General features: G+C 35.8%; 1 protein-coding gene across 15 annotated transcripts in view; it reads left to right on the forward strand.

The window, feature by feature from the left end:
• LOC106868342 (protein Aster-B) overlaps positions 1-27,843 on the forward strand; it is a 261,093-nt gene that overhangs the window by 125,040 nt on the left and 108,210 nt on the right. For all 15 annotated transcript variants that reach the window (XM_089352777.1, XM_014913551.3, XM_089352770.1 and 12 more), the window contains 2 exons: positions 6,717-6,801; positions 26,271-26,374. In XM_089352777.1, coding sequence (XP_089208903.1) covers positions 6,717-6,801; positions 26,271-26,374 — 189 coding nt within the window. The remainder of the gene's footprint in view (positions 1-6,716; positions 6,802-26,270; positions 26,375-27,843) is intronic.

The raw sequence follows: 27,843 nt of genomic DNA on the forward strand, positions 1-27,843 counted from the left end.
GATTTTTTTTTCTCAATAGAAGTAAATTCCAAAGTAAACATTTCTAGTAGAGAAGTAGAAGAGAACAGGAGCAAAAATAGGAATATACCCGCACGGTTAAATATAGAAACTATCACAGTGTCGCTTCCCGAAGAATTTTAAAATGTTAGCTTTCCGAAACTTTTTTTTCAATCTTGCAAAAACACGAAGATTAAGAATAAACAGAAAAAGTACACAAATATATTTTACATACCAGTCGTATACGTCGGTTTTGTTTTTTTCATTTTAAAGGTGGTTATGTTATTTTGTTGGGATTATGTTATTGGTTGTCAAGCGATGTTGGGGGGACAAACATAGACACACAAACATATACACACACACACATATATGACGGACCTCTTTCAGCTCCTATGTACCAAATTCACTCACAAGGCTTTGGTCATCCTGAGACTATAGTAGAAGACACTTGCCCAAGGTGCCACGCAGTGGGACTGAACCAGGAACCATGTGGTTCGTAAGCAAGTTACTTACCACACAGCCACTCCTACGCCTAAAAGTAACACTCTTAGGTCTCACCGAGATTTGAACTCAGATCCCTGGATTCAAAGTCCAGAGTGCTAAGCATTACATCATGAGACCTTGACTGATTTTGCAAAAAAAAAAAAAAAGAGAGAAGAAAAAGAAATTTAAATACTCCAGTTACATTTTTTGCCTCTTTAAAAAAAGATATAAAAATATATTTTTCTATAATTATAATTTTTGATGTTTATCAATGTAAATCTGAAAAAAATATTTCTAAGAAATCAAAAGCAACAGTTAAGAAAAGTGGCAAAGGCAGCAAAATAGAAAAACAATTGAAATTTGGAGTTCTTTTGTCTTTTTTTGGTTGCAGAATCATCTTATGTTTTTAAAGTAAATAAAATTCCTCCCACCCAAAAGAAGAGAAAATATAAAATTACAGAAAGCTGGAGAGTAGGAAACAATATTAAAACAAGCTTATTAGATCTGTTTTATCAAAACCAACTTGTTATTGAAAATACAATAAAGTTATTGCATAATTTATGAGGATAACATCTATTGTGTCTAAGCATAATTAATTTTAAAATATACTCGTTATAATCTTTATATATTTTCTGACTATTTGAAAACCTTAAGATTTCAGTATTTTAATCACCAAAGTACCTGAAAAGAGAAATGTTCTTAAGTCTTTAGTTTTGCACCATTATTGTCATGGACATTGTGCTGGTTATTCTTGATATATAATTTTATTCCTTTTTGTGCTTCAAATGTTTTAAATTTGAATGAAGTTGTATAACGAACCCACATAATAATATGCAGAGTTTATCTTGTGTTAAAGTATCTACCAATTTATGCCACATTTTCCCATTTCAGTTAAGCAAGTCTAAACTAACCCAGGCGAAATTCAAACTCAGTGTTGTCTCTTATGTAGCAATTCTAGAATATTTACTACTGCATTGACTAAACACTCATACAATTCCTACAATAATACAACTTGTATTATATACATTTAATATGTGTTTATTTGTTTACTCTGGGATTTCTTATCTTAACATTGCCATTCATTTTTTTTTTTTCATTTTTCAAAATAATATTTTCATTAAGCATTTAAACAATCAGACCAAAGTGATCTCATTATAATCTATCTTTACTGGAAATGGAGATGGACAAGACAGTACAGTACTGAACTAGATATTTTTATAGTCTGTCAGTGCGCACACATGACAGAGTGTAAGCGCCCTGAGAGAAATGTCAGACATAAGAAGCATCGGATGTGGCGTGCAAGAGAGATGTTTGGGCTGGTATGGTCATGTACTATGGATAGATGAGGAGAGATGTGTGAAGAAGTGCCATTCCTAAACAGTTGAAGGAATCTGGGGTAGAGGTAGACCCAGGAAGACATGGGATGAGGTGGTCAAGTATGACCTTCGAACGTTGGGCCTCACAGAGGCAATGACGAAAGACCGAGACCTCTGGAGATATGCTGTGACTGTGAAGACTCGGCAAATAAACTGAGTTCACGGCTGTATCCTACACCAGTTTCACATAACCAGCCCCAGCCCATTCAAAAGTACCTTGGATCGTAGGACGACCTGCTGTGCTTACCTTGGATCGTAGGGTGACCTGCTGTGTTTGAGGCGACCTATTGAGTCAAGTACATCAACATCAAAATAAAAATCATATGGAAATTGTAGTTGTGATACCTGTGCCGGTGGCACATAAAAAGCACCATTCGAATGTGGCCGATGCCAGTGCCACCTTGACTGGCTTCCGTGCCGGTGGCACGTAAAAAGAACCAACCGATTGTGGTCACTGCCAGCCTCCTCTGGCCCCTGTGCCAGTGGCATGTAAAAAGCACCCACTACACTCACGGAGTAGTTAGTGTTATGAAGGGCATCCAGCTGTAGAAACGCTGCCAGATCAGACTGGAGCCTGGTGCAACCTCCTGGCTTCCCAGACCCCGGTCGAACCATCCAACCGATGCTAGCATAGAAAACTGACGTTAAATGATGATGATGATGATGTACAATATGACTGAGAGAAAGTAGAATATGGAGCATTCTGAGTATCATCATCATCATTTAATGTCCACTTTTATATATTTGCATGGGTCAAACAGAATTTGTTGAGGCATATTTTCTACAGCAGGATGCCCTTCCTGCCTCTTAAACCTCACCTGTTTTCAAGCAAGACGGTATTTTCCCATGGATAGATTTGTTTTCTCAGAAGAATCGCAAGGAACAACCTTGCTTATAAGACAATGATATTTACAATCATCATGTGATGTTTAGACAAGGGTACACACACACACAAATCTAATTTAGTGCCTCACTTTCCCAAGTTCACTGCCCCTCCCCCCAACTAAATTCCTCTTTTATTTTTCTGGGATTAACAAAGAAGGTCCTCCATTAACACACATTGAATATAATACAAGTTGTTCAATTTTAGGGATTGCATATACATCTATTCAATGCATTTGTAAGAATGTTGGAATTGCTACTTAATATTGACAAGTTTGAGTGGGTTCAAATTTCAACTAGGTCAGTTTAGACTTTCATCTTTCAAACATTGATAAAATAACTGAGAAATTGACTGAAAGAATGAGATGATATAGGTACAAAGGTATTCAGTGTAGTATATTACTGATTGAATCCAAACTTGCCTTATAGTTTGTTTTTCATCAACCAGCGATAGGCTAGTGGTAAATAAATGAGAAAAAAAGTTCAAACCTCAAATTAGTCTGTCACTGTAGAGAAAAGAAAACAAGAAAAAATAGATATGATCTCCTTTTCTTTCTGTTATAACTCTGTATAACTCGATTTTCTTTTGTAGGATAAGCTTTTCTAAATTGTGCATTTGCAAATAATTGCAGAAGGGAGTTTTTCCACTTCTTGCGTGTGTTTAATCATCCAATCATGAAATAGGAAAAAAGTATTGCTAGTTACTCAGTTTGAAGCAAGCAGATTTCAGTTTTGTCCACTGAGACAAAACAGTGAATTGTAGTAATAGGGCTTGATGTGTGTCTAGTGTTTAATGTCTTAATTGCCTTTGGTAAATGAATTTTAAAGTTATAGATATCTACCTTGATGCCATTTTACAAACCCAATTGACGATGACAGTTTCTTCATATCCAAAGGTTATGTTCAAGAGTGGTATGCCCTCAAATGGCTATGTACACTGATTCTTGATGCTGCAGAGCTTTTGTTCCAGCCTGCACTTTGTAGTTTTAAAGTGAGAGTCAGTCTGTACAATCTGGTCCTGCTCTTTAGATTTGAAGGTCTGATCACAATGGCTCAGTGAGCTAAGATAGCTGCAGTGACCAGCAAGTTATAGGTTTTACATCGGGCTGGCGGAGAGCTCCACCTACTCTGGAGTTGCTGAAAGGGTATGAAAGAGGGCACCAGATTGCCTGAGGGTCTCCACTCTTAAATTTGCTGTCAAGGTGGACTCCCCTAACCTTTTCCTTTCTTAAGACATTCACAAGGGTTTGTGCTTGGAATTTTTTTCCATAACATGCTAATTAACATATAGCTGGGACCCAGACAGGTGCTACTACTCTTGGTCAGAGTAGACTTTGGAACAGTAATGGCTAAGAATGTGGTTCTACTCCAAAATCAGGGTCTCACAACCAGATGCTGTTTCAAGTCTTACCCAGGACAGATGATAAATCATTTATTACATCTGAAACTAAATTGACATTTCAATTCTAAATTCTTATTACCATTATTCATTTGTTTGGTAACATTTCAACAAAGTTGACACTCAGAAATATTCTTCCTTTTTCTTTAAAAAAATATATTCCCTCCAAACCTTTATCTGTTTTACAGACTTCATCCTTCATTTACATTGTTACCAGCATGGATGTGCTGGATTTTTTGATGGTATTATAGCATGGATGGTATTTGTTTTTAGACCTAGACAGGCTACCTTTCCTATTGCTTTAGCAGACAGAAGGTGAGACCAGAATTAGGAACCCAGGATGTGTGACTGCAGTCAGAAATTTTAGAGCAGTTGTTTGTGCATGAAGGTGGTGTTGGTGGAATGTTCATGGTTTAATGGTTACTGTATGTAAACAACTAAGTACTCAATACACAGTTGCAGAGAAGTAGATTGAGCTGATACATGTTTCTATATATGTTACAGTAACTAAACTATAGGTCCCCATTGGTATGTAAGTGAATGTTATTCTAGGTGAATGCTGGCAATGTTTCATTTAAATTAACAACTACTTTGTTGTTATGAAACCACGTTATGAATTCAATGGCTATACAAGCATTTTCTGTCCACTTGTGTAATTTAAAATGATTTCACATTAATTAATGAGCTCTGTGGATAATTAATAAACCACTCACCTAAATTATCTCTGCACAGCAAATATTTCTTAGATTACTTTATTCTATGGTTAGTGTAAAGATGAGCATCTCTGATTTATTATCTGATTGTATTATAGTCGTTCTAAATAATTCATGAAAAAGTTCTAAATTCACGGACCCATCAAATACAAATTGTCAAATTTATCATTATCATCATCATTGTTTCAACGTCCACTTTTCTGTGCTTGCATGGATCAGAGATGGACTTCGCTGAGGCAGATTTTCTACAGCTTGTTGTCTTTCTCATCACCAACCCATACCTGTTTCCAAGCAAGGTAAATATTTCCACATAGCCAGGCATGTTTCCACAGAATATTAGAAGTGACATGACATTCATTTACGTCACACAATATCAAGACAAGGAGACACACTCATGCACACACACACACACACACACGTGTATACACAACAAGTTTTTAAGTTTCCATCTACCAAATCCACCCACAAGGCTTTGGTCAGTCTGGAGTTAGGGTAGAAAACTTGCCCAAGATGCTATACAGTAGGTCTGAGCCTGAAACCATGTGATTAGCAAGCAAACTTCATAACCAGTATATGTATATGCATGCGTGTATGTGTGTGAACCGTTTAAAAAAAAATTGAATAATTAGTATTAATATTGTATTTTAAGTTATTAGTTATCTTTTCTTCATTCTTTACTTGTATATTAATAAAAGTATTTCTGATAACTTTAAAATACATACTTGAATTCATATTATCAATCTTTTGTTTACAGTTAAATCTTTCTTTGACTTCTTTTTGAATAACAATCGTGTCTTTGTTCAAAGTTGCACCAGACCTGTTTCTTAGGAAGCCTGGTGAATTAGGTTGCGATTGAGTTGTATGTTGTCATATTTCTATACATTCTCAGTTGTTTAATCTTATTATATGTGTAAAGGTGTATGTGTGTGAGTGTAATTGGAAGTGCATGTGACTCTGTCATTAAAGTTTTTGGCCTTCAACTTAATAGTTCTAAAAGTTATGGTCTGGTGCTAACATTAATGTTGAACTGAAATCCAAATTACATTAATTACTGTATTTTAATAAGCGTTTCTTCCAATTACTTTCAATTATATAGCTATATTCAGCTGTGAAACCTATTTCAGTTGTTCATGCAAGTGATAAAATTCATTGAAAATGCCCAACCCATGTAGATAACTGGATGAGAAAGAAGCACTAAGATATACAAATCCTCTAGGTCAGAGAGCAAAAGGAGAGGGAGGACCTTTCTCCCCCTCTCTCTCTCTCTCTGACCTAGAGAGAAAGAGATTCAAAATTGACAGACACCGTTTTAAATAATCCAATTTGTATTAATTTGTTGTTGGTGCTGTTGTTAATCAGCCCTCATCATGCTAATTTAGGTAACATATGGAATGAAAATTTACTAAATGATTATTTGGAAATAGCCCACCCACAAATTCAGCACAAATTCAGATATATTTATAGTTCACATTTCATTGGAATCACTTGCACAGTGTTTTGTTGTGTAAAATGGTACTGTATAACATTCTGGGGTCACTATCCCCAGTGTGCATATCTGGTTTTTCTACCTCTCTCTCTCATTCTGTCACTCTTTCTCACTGTATGTGAGACCATAAAATTCTGTTGTTTTATTGGAAAGATAGATAAATAAGCTTTTGTTTGGTTGCAAATAATGTAAATAAACTTAATGGGTGTCATATTTATTTGTTCTATGCAGGATGAAGTTTCACCTAATATACCTTTCTTTTAGACATTTGTTGATTATTGAGAAAATTAATTTCTAATATATTTCCAAGTCTGTGAGTTCTCATAAGAAAATTTTCTGAAGCCATGAACTAATATCCGTAAATTTTCTTTCAATTGTAGGTTTTAAGTCCTACCTATAAATCACGCAGTGAGGATTACAAGAAAATTTTCAAAGAAATACCAAATGATGAACGGTTAATTGTAGGTGAGTATGGTTAGGTGTTTGTAATATATATTATCTTTTTTGTTTTTGAGTTTGATTATTGCTGTGAAGAAATATGTATATCTATTAGTTAAACATCTCAGTCTTTTATTTTATAATTTTAGTATTGGGGTTGTGTGAAAGTTGAACAATTATTGATTTCTAGTTTTGTTTGTGACTTACAATATTTAGATCGATAACATAACAGTGTCTCAGGGAAGGGTGTGATTACTTAGTCCATCATAAAGCTGCTTCAAGATTTGAGGAACTTAATGTGTTTTTCCCCACTTTTTAATTATAATCTACAGTGACAAATTTTATCCAAAACCTAGCATTAAAGATCATTAAAAGGAGAAGGGTAAAAGAAATTTTGAAAAATTTAGGAAATGTATGAAAAGGAGCTTCAAAATGATCCAACTTTTGAAAACCTTTGGTCACAAAATAGTCTGAGCAAGAAAAATTGGAAAAGTATGTGTAGTAAATAACCTCCATGGATGTGTAATGAATTTCCTAAGGTATATAAGGAAATCTGATGGAACAGTTACATAATGTTTAAAAGAGTTTTAGTGATAATTGATGGCTTTTTTTCAAAAATTTTGTCAAAGCTGATAATATTTGAAAAGTATTTGTTCTTTCTGAAACCTAAGTTTACCTTCAGGTTTTGCTAATGAAACTATTGATTTTCGACATTGCACTTATCTATTTATATCTTCCAACTAGTGCAATAAGTGTACTTTTAAATATTTTTGCATCATTGCAGTTTTTTTCCCTTTTTAATCAAATAACATATATAAAACAGCTGTGTAATGAAGGTACTTTGAAGTATATGTTTGTCAGGATTTCACTCACTCTTTTTCCATAACTGAAAACAAATGCTTATCTTTTTGAAAACTGATGTGAAGAGAACTATTGGAAGAGTTGTTTTAATATTTTAGTGAAAAGAAATGTGTTTTTTATAAGGTGCATGTAAGGGAAAAATTTGATAACTACCATGGAATGATTTTTCACTGGTGCAGCATCAAGTCATGTAATTACCATCTTCACATTGATAATATACTTAGCACTCTTCAAACTAATATATATTAAAAAAGGACATTAAATCACTACTAGGTAGTTACAAGAGTACATATTTTAATTATAAATCATCTTAGCATTTGGAAATTAAAGTTTTATATATATATATATATATATATATATATATATATACAGGAGTGGCTTTGTGGTAAGTAGTTTACTTACCAACCACATGGTTCCAGGTTCATTCCCACTGCATGGCATCTTGGGCAAGTGTCTTCTATTATAGCCTCAGGCCGACCAAAGCCTTGTGAGTGGATTTAGTAGATGGAAACTGAAAGAAGCTTGTCATATATATGTATGAGTGTGTGTATGTTTTTGTGTGTCTGTGTTTGTCACCCTAGCATTACTTGACAACTGATGCTGGTGTGTTTATGTCGCTGTCACTTAGCATTTTGGCAAAAGATACCAATAGAATAAGTACTAAGCTTACAAAGAATAAGTCCCGGAGTCGATTTGCTCGACTAAGGGCGGTGCTCCAGCATGGCCGCAGCCATATGACTGAAACAAATAAAAGAGTAAAAGAAATGTATACATCATCACCATTGTCATCGTATAATGTCTACTATTCCATGTTTGCATGAATCACATAGAATTTGTTGAAGCAGATTTTCTACAGTGCGCTGCACTTGTTGCCAAACATGACCTGTTTCTAAACAAGGTCTTATTTTTCCATAGCTAGACATGTTTTCTATGAAAGACTGGGAAAAATAGCCTTGCTTAATAGACAAGAAGCAGGAGTGAAAAACATTTGCACAATATGTCCATTACATCTACACTTCCTTCTTGTTACAAATACAAGCTTCAAATCTCAAACATAAACCATTATTATATATATACATGGCACGGGTGTCAGTCAGGCGGCACTGGCATCTGCTACGACCACAATTTCACTTGACTCGACAGGTCTTCTCAAGCACAGCATATTGCCTGAGGATTGAAGGGTACTTTTAAACGGGCTGGTTATGTGACACTGGCATCGGCCATGGCTACGATCTCACTTGGCTTGCTGGGTCTTCTCAAGCACAGCATATCTTCAAAGGTCTCAGTCACTTGTCATTGCGTTTGTGAGGTCCAACGTTTGAAGGTTGTGTTTTCACCACCTCATCCCAGGTCTTTCTGGGTCTACCTCTTCCAAAGGTTCCCTCTACTGTTAGGGGTGTGACACTTTTCGACACAGCTATCCACATCCATACGCAACATATGACCATACCAGCGAAGTCATCTCTCTTGCACACCACATTGGATGCTTCTTATGTCCAACTTTTCTCTCAAGGTGCTTACTCTCTGTTGTGCATGCACACTGACATTACACATCCAGTGGAGCATACTAGCTTCATTTCTTTCAAGCCTACACGTCCTCAGCAGTCACAGCCCATGTTTTACTGCTGTGTAACATGGCTGTTCGCATACATGCATCATACAGTTTACCTTTCACTCTGAGCGAGAGACCCTTTGTTACCAGCAGAGATAGGAGTTCTCTGAACTTTGCTCAGGCAATTCTTATTCTAGCAGCTATGCTCTCAGAGCATCCACCTCCACTACTGACTTGGTAGTTTTTTTCCCCTAGCATGTGATGGAATCTGTTTTCTTTACGTCAGTGTTTATTGCTCCTGTGCATCTGGCACACACAAAAACTTCCCAGTTAACCTTCCTTTGATATTGCTGCACTTCTTATGTGTCCATTGCTTACACCGGGTACATCTTATGGAGTTTCTACCTACACATTTTCTACAGATTGAGCAGGGCTGTCTACCTAATGGGATTTATGATTTGTTTGCCTTCTGACTATAAATAAGAATACAAAGCTGACACTTTGCAAATCATTTGTGTTACCATCCCTGTTGTATTCCTGTGAAACTTGGACTTGTTATGAAAGGCATTTTAAATTGTTAGAACAATTCCACCAAAGATGCCACTCATGACCTCATGTAGAGAGAGACATGGAACTAAATATTAGAAGTATTTAGCCTTGTGCTTTACTGGTTTTTGCAATTCCACAGTTTTTATGTGAATAATAATGATAACAAGAGCACTCAGAGTGCACAAACCTTTGTCAAGGCAACACCAACGTCCTCTCAATGATTAGCTAAAGATAATTTTTAAAATGAGAATATCTGGAATAAACTCAACTGCTCTAACAAACGAGAATACTAAAAATGAACCCGACCACTCTCAAAAATTAAGTGGAAAAAAAAAACAGGAAAAATAATCCAGAATCCTTGTTTGGTACCGGATTGATCCCAAAATCTAATCAGTTCATGCCAGTCATAAAGCTAAGGATCCCTGAAAGTTTCATTCGAATCCATCCAGTGGTTCTTGAGATATCTTGTCCATGTACAAACAAACAAACATGACTGAAAACAATATCTCTGCCTTTACTAATTCTTTCACACAGTTAACAGGTCACTTCCTTTTTGGGGAGAGTTTGGTCATCAATTACATCAACACCCATATTTCACTGATACTTTATCAATGCCCATCTCCCACTCCATCCAGAAGTATACAAATGAAGTTGACCCAAGCAAAATTTGAACTCAAAACATAAAGAGTTGGAACAAAATATAAAGGTATTTTGTCTGATACTCCAACTATTCTGATATCTAACAATATTTGAATTAAACTCCAGTTATGTACAAGCATATTTATATTTTCCAGATAACCTGTTTTAGAAGGAATTTGAGAAGCTATGAGTGTGTAGTTAATAGAGATAAACAATTTAAAGATAATGAAGTTGAAAGTTTTAATTAGCTACTATTTATATATTCATCAATTAACAATCAAGAAAGTGGCAATAAAAAAGCAAAAAAAAACAAGAGATAGATTGATAATATTGCTTTAAGCAAGTAAGATTTCAGTGCTTATTTTATTCTTATACATAATGTAAATTTGTTAGAAATATCTTGACTTATAAACATATTGAATCTGTTGGCAAAGATAATGATCTACAGTTCTAATTTTCTACAGCTTTCTAAAACTGATTGAATTTAATTGATCTTAGACTTCAATTTATTAATAGCAGGGTCCTTATACTTGCTCGTGTTGATGATAAAAGAATGTCAACAAATGGTGGTTGCAGGTTTTAACTGTCTATCTGTGTCTTACTTTATGTTAATTGTCTCTCTTTCTCTGCACGCATGCACGCACACGTGTGGGTATATATACATATAGACATACAGCCCCACCACTCTGATTTTAATGAGACATTAAATGATACAATAATATGTTGGTGAATTTATTTATAAGTACAGGCATGACTATGTGACTGTTAAGAAGCTTGCTTTGCAACCATGTGGTCTTAGGTTCAGTCTCACTGTGCAGCATCTTGGAAAGGTCTCAGGCTGACTAATGCCTTGTGAATCAATTTGATAGCCAGAAATGGTGTAGAAGCCTGTTGTATTCATATACAAATGTGTGTTTGTGCCATTCCCCCTACTCTTGACAACCAATGTTGATTTGTTTACATCCCTGTAACTTAGCAGTTTAGCAAAAGTTGTTGTTAGTAAGAAAGAAGATAAAACTCTCTTTCTGTCAGGTAAATGGCCCTGCTCAGTATGTAGGAAAGGAGTTGGAAAAAATTCCATTTGCTGCACCCTGTGTAAACTATGGATACGTAAGAGGTGCAGTGGAAGCACAGGTAGATTAACAGATAAAGTCGTCTTTGTATGTGATAAGCACTAAGAGCACACAGGACTTAGATTTTCTCAAATGCCCAGGAGGCTCTCTTGAGGTTGTAGATAATTTCTGTTACCTAGGTGACCAAATTAGCAATGGTGGAGGATGCTCTGAAAGTATTGTTTCTAGAATTAAGAATTGGGTGAAGGAAGTTCAGAGAACTATTACCTCTGTTAGCGAAAAAAAAGACTCTCTCTCAGAGTGAAAGGTAGAATTTATGATGCTTGTGTGCAAACGGCTCTATTCCATGGTAGTGAGACATGGGCTCTGAATGCAGAAGACATGCGTAGACTGGAGAGAAATGACGGTAGTATGCTCCGTTGGATGTGCTACATCAGTGCAAAGTGCAAATGTATTGAGAAGAAAGTTGGGCATAAAAGGAATCAAATGTAGTATGCAAGAGAGAAGACTACGTTGGTTTGGACATGTGATGTGTATGAATGAGGACAGCTGCATAAAGAAATGCCGATTGCTGAAAGTGGATGGTACTTGTGGAAGAAGGAAACCCAGGAAGATGTGAGATGAAGTGGTAAGGATCAATCTCAGGATGTTGGGCCTCTCAGAGGAAATGACAATGGACCAAGATGTCTGGCAATATAAAGTTTTAGAGAAGACCTGCCCACGTCAGCGAAACTGAGTTCTAGAAGCACTGTGTCCCACCCACACTTGACAAGAAAACTTCTCACATCACCACAACAAACCAAACTACGTCTCTTCATCTCTTCTCTTCCTCACATTTCTGCTTCGTGCACTATGCTTACCACCCACTCCCCAATCCTGTCCTCTTGGCCCTGTGCCACGTACCCTGTCTCACTATTATTGCTATCTGCTAGCCCCGACCTGTGTGTTCCACCTACACTTAACAAGAAATCTTTTCACTCACCCTATCCCAACAAACCAATCTACATCTCCACATCTCTTCTCTTCCTCACATTTCCTCCTTCATACACTATGCCTCGCTCTTACTCACCAATCCTGACCTCATGGCCTTGTTCCTCTGTATCATTGCTATCCGGTAGCCCCCCTGACTATATATATCCAGGTTTTTGCCACTCACTCCCAGCCTCCGCACTCTTTAATCACTCTTCCTTCGCAATATCCTGCCACTTATATTATGGTGCTCGAACTTCAAGAGTTTGCCCTGGCACTTGCTATTATCTATATCTCTCTCTTCCTTTACTCAACCATTCCATTTATATTCTGATCCCTGTCCCTTGTGAGTATGCCCGGCATTTTGCCACAACCTCTATACTGCTGTCTCCCACACTCTCTCCTTCTCCTGCACTTCCCTTAGGTTGGGTAACCATGTATTTCCTTTGTGGTAGCACACCTGTTTCTGTCTCTCTGTCTCATTATAACCTTCCATCATCTGACACAAGATCACCTCTTCTAATGCCCCCTCCCCTCTTGAAAGTTTTTTTTTTTGGTCTTGCAAGTACTTTCTGACCCTGTCAGTGCAGGTGCCACTTAAAAGCACCCAGTCCACACTGTAAAGTGGTTGTTGTTTGGAAGGACATCCAGCTGTAAAAACCTTGCCATAACTGACCTCCCCTGTGCTTGTGCCACATAAAAAGCACCAAGTCCACTCTGATGAGTGGTTGGTGTTAGGAAGGGCATCCAGCTGTAAAAATCCCATCAAAACAGTCACAGAAGTCTGGTGTAGGCTTCTGCTTGCCCGGCTCTTGTGAAACCATCCCACCCATGATAGCATGGAAGGTGGATGTTAAACGATGATGATAATGATGATGGTTGTCTCAGTTATATTCATTGTTCTGAGTTTATTTGTCACATTTATCTTCTGTGTGTATGATTTCTATGCATTATTTTTTTGTTGTCAAAATCAAAGCTTGATATTGTATGTAGATTTTATTCTATTCAAAGCTTAATATCCTATGTCAGTTTTTGTAACAAGTGATTATAACCTAATGGTTGGTATAACTTGTCACAGCTACATTGATTTACTGACCATTAGAAAATATAAATACCACCATTGTTAAAGGTTATCCTGCAGTTTTGTTTATCATGATCTGAATTTTTAATTCTCTCCAAACTGATTGTTTTTGAATGCTTATATTCTATTACAGAATTGACAGAAGAGCATCCATTTCACTTGTTGGTTTACTCCTATTAACATTTAGAATCATTGTTGTACTGCTTCTGTAGCTAATGTTGATATTTATTAATTTAATCAAACTATTTATATTATATGCTATAAATAGTTTATCATGCCACTACCAGATGGTTTATGAGTAAATTAAAAATGAAACCTGTTAACTTTGTCAGTGTTTGCATGGAATGTTGATATGATACATTAACATAACATGTTGATATGAGGATTTTCACTGCCACAAAGGAAGCAATTACGGTATTAGATTTCTATTGTTACCAAAGAAACATCTCCTTGGTATGAAGAATTAAGAAAAAAATGCTATGGTGATGGGGAGAGAGAGAGAGAGAGAAACCATGTAAGAGAGAGTATGTAAAATGTAGACACAAATGCTTTTGGAAACCTATTCAATTAATAAGAAATTCATTCTTTCATGTAGCTTATGATTTCTAATTGCAGTTATAATGTAAGAAATATCTGAACTTTAGATAATCTCCATTTTACAAATTAGATGTGGTTTTTTTTTCCTTTCTTTTGTTTTTTGGCACTTAATCAAGGGAAGAAGAACAGCACCTATATTCTTTAGAAACTTTCCTAGTTGATATTTAACTTGAAGTTCTGTAGGAAAAGTGAAGAGAGTAGAAGGCAGCATTTTGCGGGGAGAGTTGATTGGGAATGGTATTATTGTGTTTGGTAGAGTGAAACAATAGGGTGACGAGAAGAGACGAGGTAAATGTGTACTTTGAGTGGGTCTGGGCAGAATTGATATCAGAGGAGTAAAAACTATTGTTGTGACTGAAAGAAAAAAAAAAGAATAAATAGTGCATACATTAGTGAGTCTCTGCCAGTCAGCCGTATAGACTTCATTTAGATAATGTTTACAATATTTTTCTTTGTGCATTGTAGCAACACTATTGTCAATATGTGAGCAGTACTTTGGATGAACCTGAAAATTATAGTGGAACAGCAATTGATCAAAGTTGACCTGTTTGTTAATTTGGCATAGTACAAAGTCAGCCTGACACATTGCTTACTTTGAGGCCTCTTAGTCTTAGGTTTTACTTCCATGTCTAGGATTCCTTCTGGAAATCTTTGACCAGTTCAGATATAAAAACATAGTCATTGGTATATAACAGTTCCTATGGACAGCTGATCTTAAAATCTTTTCTTTTGACCAGAAGGACTATAATAAACAAGACTGAACCATTGTAGATATCTACTTGCATACTCTATCTGTTTTTGTACATGATTTACACAGCCATCAACATCCATTTGCCTAACCTTGGGTTTCATAATGACTACCAGATTACAGAGCTTGTAGGTCTGCTGTAGGCCTTCACCTAGTTAATGAATGAAATGTTATAGCAGTTTATCTTATCCAAGTACTTCTTTCCTTTGGAAGAGGATATCAGTTGTATCACCACCTGATACAAAACTGAACTATATCTCATCTCGACTAATTCTGCTTCTGATAAGTTGTGCTATCACTCTTTCAGTAACTTTCATAGCCTGGTCCATCAACCATAATTTTCTTTTTGCATTGTATTTCCTTTGTCCAAGTGGCAGTTAATGTTGATAATACTATGCTAGTCATTAAGTATGGTACCATTCTGCACTACCTTAGTGACAATGTTTGTGACTTGCATGTGACCTACCTCATCAGATATGTTCAGCATCTCAGTAGTTATGCTCCATGATCCAGCTCTTCCCTGCTTTCAAAGCATTAGTAACCACTATTTGTGGTAGGTCATCTCTTGGGTCTATTTGTGGCAGGTCCTCTCTTTTCCATGCATCCTCTTCATTTAGTTATCATTCATAGTAACAATTCCATGCCTCTTTCTCTTCATTATCAGTGAAGACTCATCTACCATTATCATACCAAATATACTTCTCTCCACAGGCTTCTCAATTTTCTCTAGCACATACCCTTGCAATCCAGAACACCTCACACCTCTGATCTTCATACTGCTTCTCTTCATTCTGCTTTTCCCCAAGCTTAGTATACCTAATACCTAGATTCTGTTCTAGCTATTCGCTCTCTGCTGTTTCCTTTCTTTCAGCTTTCCCTGGCTCATCTCGGCTTTTATGGCTCTGTCTACATCACCATTCTTGTGTGGCTGGAACCTTACAACAGCCACAGATTTAGTCAGTAGCCCTCAACAAATTGTTCTGTAGCAACTTCCAGTTTTTCTCTACATTTTTAAGTCTTTAGCTCTTCCTTTTTTACTGTTACAAGCCTCCATGAGAATTTTGCTTAATTGTGAGCTCTTTTCTTTCATGTCTTCTGTCTCAAAATTGCCTTTTGTCTATGAATCTGTCTAGTTTTACTTTGATGTCATTAATCTCTAATCTATGTTAGGTGGTACGTTCTTGACCAAAACGGGACTTGGCATTTACAACCATCTGTCTTTCTTCACCAAATATATTAAGGTGATTAGATCACTGGTCAGTTTCCTGGATTTTAATTGCAGATGATTAGGCCATTTGTGTCACAAAACTACAGCAGCCTTGATCCCTGCTCATCTTATGTACCATACTCATAAACTCCTTGAATGTCAGGGAAGTGATTCTGGTATTGTCCAACATGTTCATTAAAATCATCCCACCCCACTTCATGAACCACTTCCATTCTTCATCATTCTTACCCACACCATTTCAATCAATCAGTAGCCATCAGCTACTGCTCTTTTTCCCCTCTGCAATACTCCATTCTAAATACCTCTCTTATCTGCTATCATCCTCAATACCCTCTACCATCATAACCTACCTACTATAGCTTCTTATGTATCCCTATCTCTCCCCCTCCACAACACCTACACCTTGCACATCATTCTATTACTTTCTGAGTCACTCCTATATCTCCCTCCTCCACCCCTCAGTACACAGGTATTTCCCATCATCTGAACCCCCATCCTTGTTTTTCACTCACTACACTAAGCTCTACCCACACCTGTTTACTCCCACTCCGACACTCTTATGAAAGCATCCACTATCATATTCCCACCTATGATCCACCATCCTCATCTTGTCTTATGTTCACTTAACTTGTTCCTTGTGAGTTTACTCTAGTATCCCATCACCACCCTCCTCTCGTCTCCTTCAGCCATATATCTCCTCTATATCAAGACACCTGTGCTTGTCTATTGTACTTCAGCCTTTCAACACCTGGCATACAGTTTATCTCCCAAATAATTCTTAGTAGTGGAAGCTTTTTCCTTCCTTTCTTTCTTCTCTTCTGATCTTTTCTGTATTGCAAGTTACATGGCAACCTCACTAGTGCCAGTGGCATGGGAAAAGCACTCAGTACACTCTACAAAGTGGTAGTGCCAGTGACATCAAAAAGAAAAACAAAAGCATCCAATATATTCTTATTTCTTTATTGCTCACAAAGGGCTAAACATAGAGGGGACAAACAAGGACAGACAAAGGGATTAAGTCGATTACATCGACCCCAGTGCGTAACTGGTACTTAATTTATCGACCCCGAGAGGATGAAAGGCAAAGTTGACCTCGGCGGAATTTGAACTCAGAATGTAACGGCAGACGAAATACTGCTAAGCATTTTGCCTGGCGTGCTAACGTTTCTGCAGCTTGCCACCTTAAGAATAAATATCTTCTGTTAAGTGGTTGGCATTAGGAAGGGCATCCAGCTGTAGAAACCATGCCAAAAATGACATTGGAACTTGATGCAGTCCTACAGCTTTCTGGTTCCCTGACAAATTGTCCTACCCACACCAAGATGGTAAGAAAATGTTAATAGATGATGATGATGAAGATTACCTATATATATGGCATAAACGTATGTACTACACATGTGCACACACATAGCTATAGGGATATGTGGCAATGTTTCAGTACATGTGGAGAGAGGGTTCATGTGCATGGGTGCATGCATATAGGAACTTCGTACTTGTATGTCAATGAAGAGATTGTGTAAGGGATATCAGAATGAAGTTACTTTTGTAGCGCTAGTTGCCAAGGGAGAGCATGATAGTAGGGTAGGACAGGTGAGCAGATCAGTAAGAAGAAACTATGGTTAAAATTTGAGTGTGTATTGAAGAGAGCTTAAAATAGCAGTCATAAGACAACATGTGGATTGTAATTTTCACTTAGCTTGCATTGCATTAATAATGATAATGAACAACAAAACTGATAGCAGCATGTTGTTTCCTTGAAGCAATGAAAGTGTACGAGTGGGAAAGATATTGGAAGGTAGAGATGGGAGAGGGTGAAGGAGAACGGGGAAAGAGACTGAGATTGAAGAGAAAGCATACACTGGGTTATAGTGGAGAATAAATTGCCACAGTGAAAATTTCTTTGAAGAAATTAGATTTTATTTAGTTCATGGGAATAAAGTTTGGGAGCAAAAAGTACTTTGGTGTGAATCAAAGAGAACTAAAGTAGAGGCAGAAGATAGTTGAAAGGGCTAATTGGTTAGTTACAACAACTGACTTAGCAAATCAGAATATTTACTTAGCTTGCATTGATAATGATAATCAATGATGAAAAAGAATGACAGTAGTGTGTTTTTTTCCCTTGAAGCAAGAAGTCAATGAATGAGTAGGTAAGAGAGATTGTGGTAGACAGAGGGAGAAGTCATATAGATAGAGAGGGAGGGGGAGATTGTGTGTGTGTGTGTGTGTGTGTGTGTGTATATATATATATATATGTGTGTGTATATATATATATATATATATATATATATATATATATATATATATATATATGTGTGTGTGTGTGTGTGTTTGTGTAGGAAGTGAGAGAGAATGATATATTTTTTAATTCATAAATGTATTTAGAAAAATTAATAATGCTTAGCTCTCTGAATTTGTAATACAAACTTAGCACAGCTGGCCAAATTCCTTTCTGAGTCTCTTGAATAGATTTGTAGCTTTCAAGTAGCCATTGTCTCACTATCAGTGACATAGTCTGCATGTGAAATGGCTGCTAGGTATGGAATTTCTAAGATAAAAAAACATTAAGATAATTGTGTTCTGTATTCTTCTTTTATTCTTCTTACTTGTTTCAGCCATTAGACTGCGGCCATACTGGGGTACTACCTTGGAGAATTTTAGTCCAACAAATCAACCCCAGTGCTTTTCTTTTTATTAAGCCTGATGCTTATTCTATCAGTTTCCTTTGCCAAACCACTAAGTTACAGAGATATAAACACACCAACACCAGTTGTCAAGTGGACACACACACACACACACACACACACACACACACACACACACACGCACACACACACACACACACACACACACACACACACACACACACACACACACACATATATGTATTTAGAAAAATTTTCCCATATTTAGTTCAATGAAATTTGTAAACAATTAGTGCAGCAGGCAAAATTTCTCTCTGGAATTGCGAGAATATTTGCATGTTAGGCAAAAATCCCTCCTAAAGAATGTTTGCCACACTTCTACTTTCACCATCAAAATGGGCCATCTTGGATCTTCCACTTTGTCCATCAAAATGTACCATCTGTGATCTCCTACCCACTCAACCAAAACTGACAATGTAGGATTTCTCATCCTTGCCACCAAGATTGATAAGCCAGGTTGTGCTAACATCTTCACTGAAATTGGTAACCTAAGATCCCCTCCTTTACTGAAATTGACATTTTAGAATTCCTCATTTCTTAACCTAGGATCTCCACCAAAAAAGACTGTCAGCCTAGGATTCCTTCCTCTACAGAATTGACACCTTAGAAGATGTGCCACACTGACACCAAATTTGATAAATTGTGTTCTCCCACCCCAAAGACCAAAATTGAAAACCTTGATTCCCACGTCTCATCTCTCAAAATTGACAATCTAGGGTCTCTTTCACTGTCAAATGAGCAAAATCAAATGAATATACTGATAGGCAAATGGACAAGAAACCAATGAATGTACAAATGTGCAAAAACCTATTTCTCATTGTATTTTATATAACAGAAAGTATGCTCCCTCTCTCTCTACTTCAGTATGCATGCACTAACTGTACATCAGTAATATGCAGTTAAGTGATCATGCAAATGGCCCTACACCTTCCAATTAAATTGGAACTTTGCTTTGTAAATTTGGTGTGTTATGTGTCCAGAATCATAAATGTAATGCAGAAATGATAATTTACCAGCTGAACATCCTGTTCTCTCTTTCACAATCTGTTGTGTACTAAATACTACATTGTCATGTGTGAAGGATCCTTCAAGAGTCCTTGCACAAATCACAAACCCACTTATGAATATGCAAATAAGAGGAATGAACCTGATTTATCAAGATATGTATGACAATTAAAGGAGAGTAACACCAATTCTCAAACATCAAGACTAATTTTAGTATATAGTTGTAAATACATTAATGGCTAAACTATTTGTAACCTCTCATCAAAGATGACAAATATTTTAATTAATAAAATAACAGTTTGACTAGCAAGTTTCACCATCAGATTAAATTTATTTTGAAAACTGCAATAGGACATTTGAACAAGATTCAGATGCTGGATGTAGATTGTTACTGCATCACAAGTTTGTCAACTGCTATCTGGGATGTAGGTAACAAGAAACTCACCACACAACATCCTTTTAGTACAGTATAAGCCAACTGTGTCAGATTTCTTTTTACTACTTCTAAATTCTGAATTAATTAGATGTAAAACTGCTCAAATAAATAAATAAAACTCATTTCCCTTACTTAAGGTATCAAGTTCTCGTTACTTTGTAAAATCAATTTGCAAGTAACAACACATTAAGTAAAAGTAAAAAGAATGATATACACATATATGTGTATATCATAATTTTTTGTATATTTTTCCATGCTTATATGAGTCGACTGGTCTCCTTGCCCCTTGTTGAAGTCCTTTGCTATCTCTGTGGTAAGGTTCAGCCTCCTGAGGTCATCCCTCACCACTTTTTTCTCATGTCTTCCTCTGTCTTCTTTTTTCCACAGATTCTTTCCGCATAGGTTACTTGACACTTCTTGAACAAACTGTCATCATTCATACATATTACACATCTGTTTCAGCACAGTTCCCTTTCCTGCATGCCATATCTGACTCCACTTGTATCCAGTTTTTCTCTCAGTTCATTTGTGCTTGGTCATTCATGAATATTAACATTACATATCCAATAGAGCATGCATGCCTCATTTTTTACCCCAACCTTTGCAATTTCTGTGTATTCACTGCTCATATTTTCTCTATTGTACTGTACCTCATCTCAAACAGAAGCATCATACCATCTACTTTTCCCTTGCAAAGAGAATCCTTTTGTGAATAGCAGAGTAAATTAGAATGGGCTGTTCTTTCTGGAAGTAAAGTAGCAATAATACCTGAAGTAGCATCAGTCAAAGTTATTTTTCTTTCTGTTGTTTCCATGTGGCAAACAGCAGTTTAATGACAAATGTTTTGCCAATTCTTTGCTGGAACATCAAGAAACAAAAGCCTCTCAAGTATGGCATTGTAAAATAACTTTTGTTCAGACAGCAATTTAGTTTCATTTTTGCTAACGTGTCTTGAGAAGTCTTTTGTATTATAGGAAGTTTCTTTTAATAGTTCTGCTGTTAAACCATCAACTTCAGAACAATTGATATGAGAGATTCCACTCTCATGGAGACAATTTAGTTTTCAATATCAATTAGTGTTATGTTGTGGATTTCAGTAATGTATTCTATTTTCCTGTCAAGATATTGCAACTGTATTCAGTATTTGTAATCTACAAGATTGTTCTGTACTTTAGCCACCTTGATATTAAATCTTCTATATTACAGTTTCCAAGGTGAATAACAGTGCTCTCAAGTTTCTTCCTGTATAAGTCACAGCAGTCTCTATCATAGCTGCTATCCACTGACCATCAATATCTCAACTTAAAAGATGTCCCTCTATAAAAAACACAAAGAACACAATTAAGTAATTGAGGAAAGATTCGGGACCAAAGATTTTATCAAAAAGCAGTCTTAAATATCCTTGTCAAGTTGGATTCACAGTACAAACTGTGTATATAGTTATGTTTTAGATGCATATTCTTAATTAGGGCCATGATTAATTACAGTAGCCTCTCATTGCAGTCATGCCTACATTTTGTACAGATTTTCTCTGCAACCTGTTTCTTTATTTTTTTAATCTTATTTTTCGGTTATTCTTCTCTTGGATTATCTGTACCCTTGACTACGTTTGACTCTTAAAAGTCCTGAAGTGCTTTCATGTATATAAACTTTCCAACCTGTTTGAAACTAGGAATTTTAATGAAATAGTTTTAGTCCAGTTTAAAAATCATAAAAATATAACTATAGTATGAATTTGGATGAAATTTACTGATGCAGTATGTTGATTGTCAGTACATTATAAGTGTAGTTTTTACCTGTTATCATACAACTTTCAACTGCCCAGGTAGATTGCATACAGGCAAATTAATTACTTGTTGGTCTTTTCACATGTTTACAAAATATTGATTTCCTGTCTCAGCTGGATTTCTGCTCCAGTTAGTTTCTGTAAGCTGGAAGCTATACAACTCCCATTAGAAAAAAGTATTCCAAGATATGCCTTAATCTCTTACAGTCAACGGTTCTGTAAGGCCCAACAAGTTTTTGTAATTTATTCTTAGAATAATTATGCTCTTCTTGTAAACCTACCAATATTCTGTGATCTTACTTTTAAAATATTTTGGTAAATAAATGATTTCTTTTGTTAAGTCATTACTATGCACAAATGAAAGCATTGATGCAATATTAACTATGTAATAACTCCACTCCTGCTCAGAATTGATATCACTGGTGTTATTGATGATACTGAAATATTTCTTTCTCTAATTGAATAAATAATTATAAAATAATAAATAATAATAAAATAATAAATAATAATAAAATCATTACTAAATAATATCACCAAATTCTAACTCGCTGCTTGTTGTATTAACTGCTATTATGCACCAAAATTGAAGGAAGAAAAAATTTGGAGAAATTCATTTGAGAAAAAAACACACAAAAATAAAATAAATAACACACAAAAATTAAAATAACTAAACATACATGGTGCAAGCAAAAAATTCTTTTGACAAGAAGTTCTTTCTAAAATGAGGCTAAACTTTGTTGTCCCAAAGGGTGCTTAGATCCAGTTTTTAGTTCCAAACAACAGCACTATTTGAATTTAAGTTACACATGGTTTAGGACTTGGTGATAGTTGCAGATACTTATAGAATTTTGAGTTAGATAAAATCTGTCCATGAGATAAGTCATTTCATTTTGTTGAATATTTTTCAATAAATTGAGACATTAGATGTTTATTTGTGAAAAGCACAGTAAACGATGTCATTTAAAGCAAGCACAATAAGACACCAAACAAAAAAAGCAATTATTGTTTTCCTTTGTAAGATATCATCAGTTCAGAATTGAAAAAGTAGCAATTGTTTATTTGTTACAGATAGTTTCAACTTGGATGTTGTGTCTGTTATATGTAACAAGATCTGTACAAAACAAAACTCGTCTTTTTTTTTTCTTTGTTAAGAAAAAAAAAATGGAAGTTATTGTTTAATTAACTCATCACCTTCAAAATAGTTCCCTCCCCTGTTGATACATTGTTCTCAACACTCTCCCCCCCCCCCCCCCAGCTCTGAAATGCGTTCTGGAACATGTGCTTGCAAGAAGTGTGCAGTTCTTGTAGTGAATTTAATTTTCATCGATCTCGAATGTCTGATGTCAACAACTGTTCTCAGCTGATTTCAAGAAGTTCTTTGAGAGCTAAAAACATAAAAAACAAAAAAACTGCAGGTGTCAAATTTGTTGAGTAGGGCAACTGGAAGACAAGAATCATCTTGTGTTTTGCCAAAAGTTGTGGTTAAGATAAGCAGGTGCATTGTTATGTACAGTATTTAGGTTTTATTACATTTGTGACTCTTGCCACTTCCTTCACACTGCTTCTTTGAAACACTCCAAGACCCCCAAGTAAAACTCTTTATTGATTGTTTGACCACATAGAGCAAATTCAATATAGACGAAACCCTTTTAATCAGATAAGATGATCAACATCACTATCACATTTGAGTGTGTCTGATAGGCTTTTTTTAATTATTATTATTTTGTAGCAACCATGATCCAACCCACAGTGGTGATGGTCTTTTTGTTTCAGCATCAAAGTGTTACACCCATTTTTAGAGAGTTTTTATCAGTATTCAGATAATTAATCAAACAACACCTGACTGATGATCACTTATTCCTATTTTCATTCATCTTTCAGCATATACAGCACAAATTTTGTGGCAACAAAATGTATTTTCGATTTTTCTTTTAGAATTTATGGCACAAACTTTTACAGATGCCTACTTGTTTTGAAATTTGGCAGACAGCCAGGTACAACTTGGTGATGTTTGCAAGTTATAATGTTCTTCATATTGGGGCAACAGCTGTATGATATTATAATTGAGCATCTATTAAAAATCTTGTTGTATTTGTGATTTATTGAGAAATGATTATATAAAAGAGACAGTAATTTCATGCCTTTCTTAATCTTAACATGTAGGGTGAAAAGAGGAGCAAAACAAATTATTTTCCTTGGTCTATTTTTATGATTCATATTTTTACTTGAAGGGTTGTAATATATCTTATCCTTGAAGTCACTGTTAGCCAAGGCATTGTTATTGTAGGTAGACCACCTTACTCTTTTACTCTTTTACTTGTTTCAGTCATTTGACTGAGGCCATGCTGGAGCACCGCCTTCAGTTGAGCAAATTGACCCAGGCAGGTCTTATTCTTTGGAAGCCTAGTACTTATTCTATCGGCCTCTTTTGCTGAACCGCTAAGTTACGGGGACATAAACACACCACCATCGGTTGTCAAGCGATGTTGGAGGGACAAACACAGACACAAACATATACACACACATATACATATATATATACATATATACGACGGGCTTCTTTCAGTTTCCGTCTACCAAATCCACTCACAAGGCTTTGGTCAGCCCGAGGCTATGGTAGATGACACTTTCCTAAGGTGCCACGCAGTGGGAATGAACCCAGAACCATGTGGTTGGTAAGCAAGCTACACACCACACAGCCACTCCCGCGCCTTAACCAATATTTCTTTAGAAAAAAAGAGATTTGGTATGCTATTGCTAATGTTAGCTCTCAGGTTCTAAACAATATAGGGAGTGACAGGACTGTTTATGTTTGTAAGAGAGTTTCTTGTTTGGCTTTTGATACAGTTTATAAGAAGGGGAGTTTCAGTCTAGGGAAAAAATATCTAAAAAATTGTCTTTGATGGATTAGTAGTAATTCTGATTTTGAGGCCTGATATATGTGCGTGAACTGAGAAGCAACAATACTGGGCTGGAGGGGCCTGTTTAGTCTTGCTGAGGGCCATCATGAAAATATGCAGCAAGTATTACTGTTAAATGGTTGGTGTTAAGAAAGTTGTAGGATCTACGTCAAAACTAAAACACTGGAGCAGGATGTGACTCTCCTACTCGTCTGATCCTGTCCAACCATCCAACTCATATCAGCATGGAAAACAGATGCATAATGATAATGTTGATGGTATGACTATTCATAATAGTCTTATTATCACACGATGTTCAGAATTTCACTCTGCCACAAATGTTATAAAACTATGTCACATCATTATAAACAGAGTATTCCTATCAAATCAAAGTTTGCTTCGTGAAAAGATATAAAAAAAAGAACCTAAAATATTTTGTATAATGTGTAACATTTGATATTTACACTTTTGTTTCATGTGTTGCAATTTTTTCTTAGGTTAAAAATGGTTCTGTGTATTTCATTTACTAAGATGCAGTCTTTGCTTTTCTTGTTTCTGTGAAGGGTCAAAAACTATGTAATTTTATCACCACATGTCATTTTCTGACAAAGAGCTATAACTTAGCCTTACTTAAGTATATTGTCCCTTACCCACCTCTCATTTATATGGAAATCATGTGATGATGTGATGTCTGAAAAGAATTTATGATAGCCAAGAAAGGGGAAGAGGGACATGATAAACACTAGGCTTGCAGTAAGGTTGAAAGCAAATTAATAGATGATAATCAAGGCCGAGAATAATATATTTTTTTTGCACATTTAAATTAAGACTTACTGCATATGTCATTGAAATATGTGGGTGTATTCCTACAATTGTTAGTAATTGCTTTGAAGATAATTAATTATAGATGCTGACATAGAAATGATGACTTGCAATAAAATGTTGAGTGCTTTATAAAGGTCAAGACCACTGGTGTATATATTTGTATTAACTCTATGGTACCTTAGAAATACTAATTAATTTTTTTTTTTTTTTTCTCTTTTGTGGAAACTGTATTAAAATTTAATAACATTACAGTTTTGAAACTGCCATGTTCTCCATGCAGTTGTTTCCTTACACCTTAAACATGCATAATCCTTTTGCAGAAATGATTTGTATTTATTTTTTTTTTCCCTCAAAAACTTTCTCTTTTGATTAAAAAGACAGGGGTTGGAGAGGAGTATTTTTATTCTTTTTGTGCTTTTGTTCCTTTGTAGTGATTTAATCTTTCCTGCATCTCTATTTTTTTTTGTTTTTTTTTTTGTTTTGTTTTGCTCCTGCAACTAAAATATCATTTGGTTTCCTTATCCCTTACCCGCTTTGTGTTTCAGATTATTCTTGTGCGCTTCAAAAAGACATACTTGTGCATGGTCGCATGTTCATTTCTCAGAACTGGGTCTGCTTCTATGCAAACATATTTAGATGGGAAACTGTGGTGAGTAATGTTCTTTATATTATACATATATCTAACCGTTTTTATTTGTTTGAAGCAATAGATTAAAAAAAAAATGTCAAAATCAGACAATTAAATGTCTGATGGCAGCACCTGTCTATCAGGAATGTAGTGTTCGCAATGCCAGATGGTATTTGTTGTTTGATATCTAGATCAGAGACAAATTAAGGATTCAGATTGGGAGCCTTAACAGATTCCTGCTTGGACATCAAATTCATCATTCATCATTTAATGTCCACTCTCCATGCTGGCATGGGTTAGACAGTTTCACTGGAGCTGATGAGCTGGAGAGCTGAACCAGGCTCCAGTCTGATTTGGCTTGGTTTCTACAGCTGGATGCCCTTCCTAATGCCAACCACTCCAGGAGTCTAATGGGTGCTTCTTCACATGATGTTAACTTACTCTGAGTTTTTCTTTGGCAAAAATACGCCCTCATTGTACTGATTAAAATTTTGCATACTACCATGCAGGTACTGTATTGATTTGTTGAAATAAAATAAAATGTTTGTACTATATCATATGAAATGTGGAGAAATCTGGAAAGTACACCACCATCAAAAATGTGTTGACTCAGTTCCTATGTTTCAAGTGCACATGCTCAGTTCTCCTGCAGTAAGGGTTAGACACTTATCTCAGTTGTTAATGATTTTTATTTGCTGATTTGGTTGTGTAACATTATCTACAAAGATGCATATGATGGTCTCTGCTTGTATCACTTACAGCTGATTCAGCTGCTGCATTTAATTCAGTAAATCATAGATTATGGATGACGTGTGCAATTACAATATTAATGGTTCTTGCTTGCAATGGTTTACTTCAGTTTTAACAAAATATGAGCCATTAAACATGTCATGTGGAATATCATAAACCTTGGTACTAATTCTTATTGTTTGTAACATATTCTTTGTTTTCATTCTTGATGTCAGTTCAAGTGGTTTGCTTCACTACCACCTGCTTTCAGGTTCAGACCCACTGCATGGCACCTTGGGAAAATGTCTATTATTATAGCTCTAGGATGAACAAAGCTTTGTGAGTAGATTTAGTAGGTGGAAACAGAAAGAAATTTGTCATTCATATATCTGTGTGTGCATGTGTCTGCTTGTTTTGGCATCAAAAGATAGTTATAAATGAGTGTCACCATTACACAAGTGGAATCCCTCGTTTCCAATCTTCCATGAAAACATTTCCAGCCATTGGGGAATAAGTGAGGGTTAGCAATGGGAAGGGCATCCAGCTGTAGAAAATTTTCTTCAATGAAATTTGTCTGCACCATGCAATCAAACATTAAAACAATGATAATAATGATAAAGTGAGTGTATGTGTGTGTGTTTCTTTACATTTGCATGTCTTGGACCTAGTGGTGATGTCATTAAAGTCATCCACTGACTTTGTGTCTTTGGCAGTGTGTGAAATAAGAAGTCCCTCCCTTGAAAAACAAGTAAGGATTAATG

This window comes from Octopus bimaculoides, chromosome 5 (genome assembly GCF_046866305.1).
Source record: "Octopus bimaculoides isolate indiv1 chromosome 5, ASM4686630v1, whole genome shotgun sequence".
Lineage (NCBI taxonomy): Eukaryota > Metazoa > Mollusca > Cephalopoda > Octopoda > Octopodidae > Octopus > Octopus bimaculoides.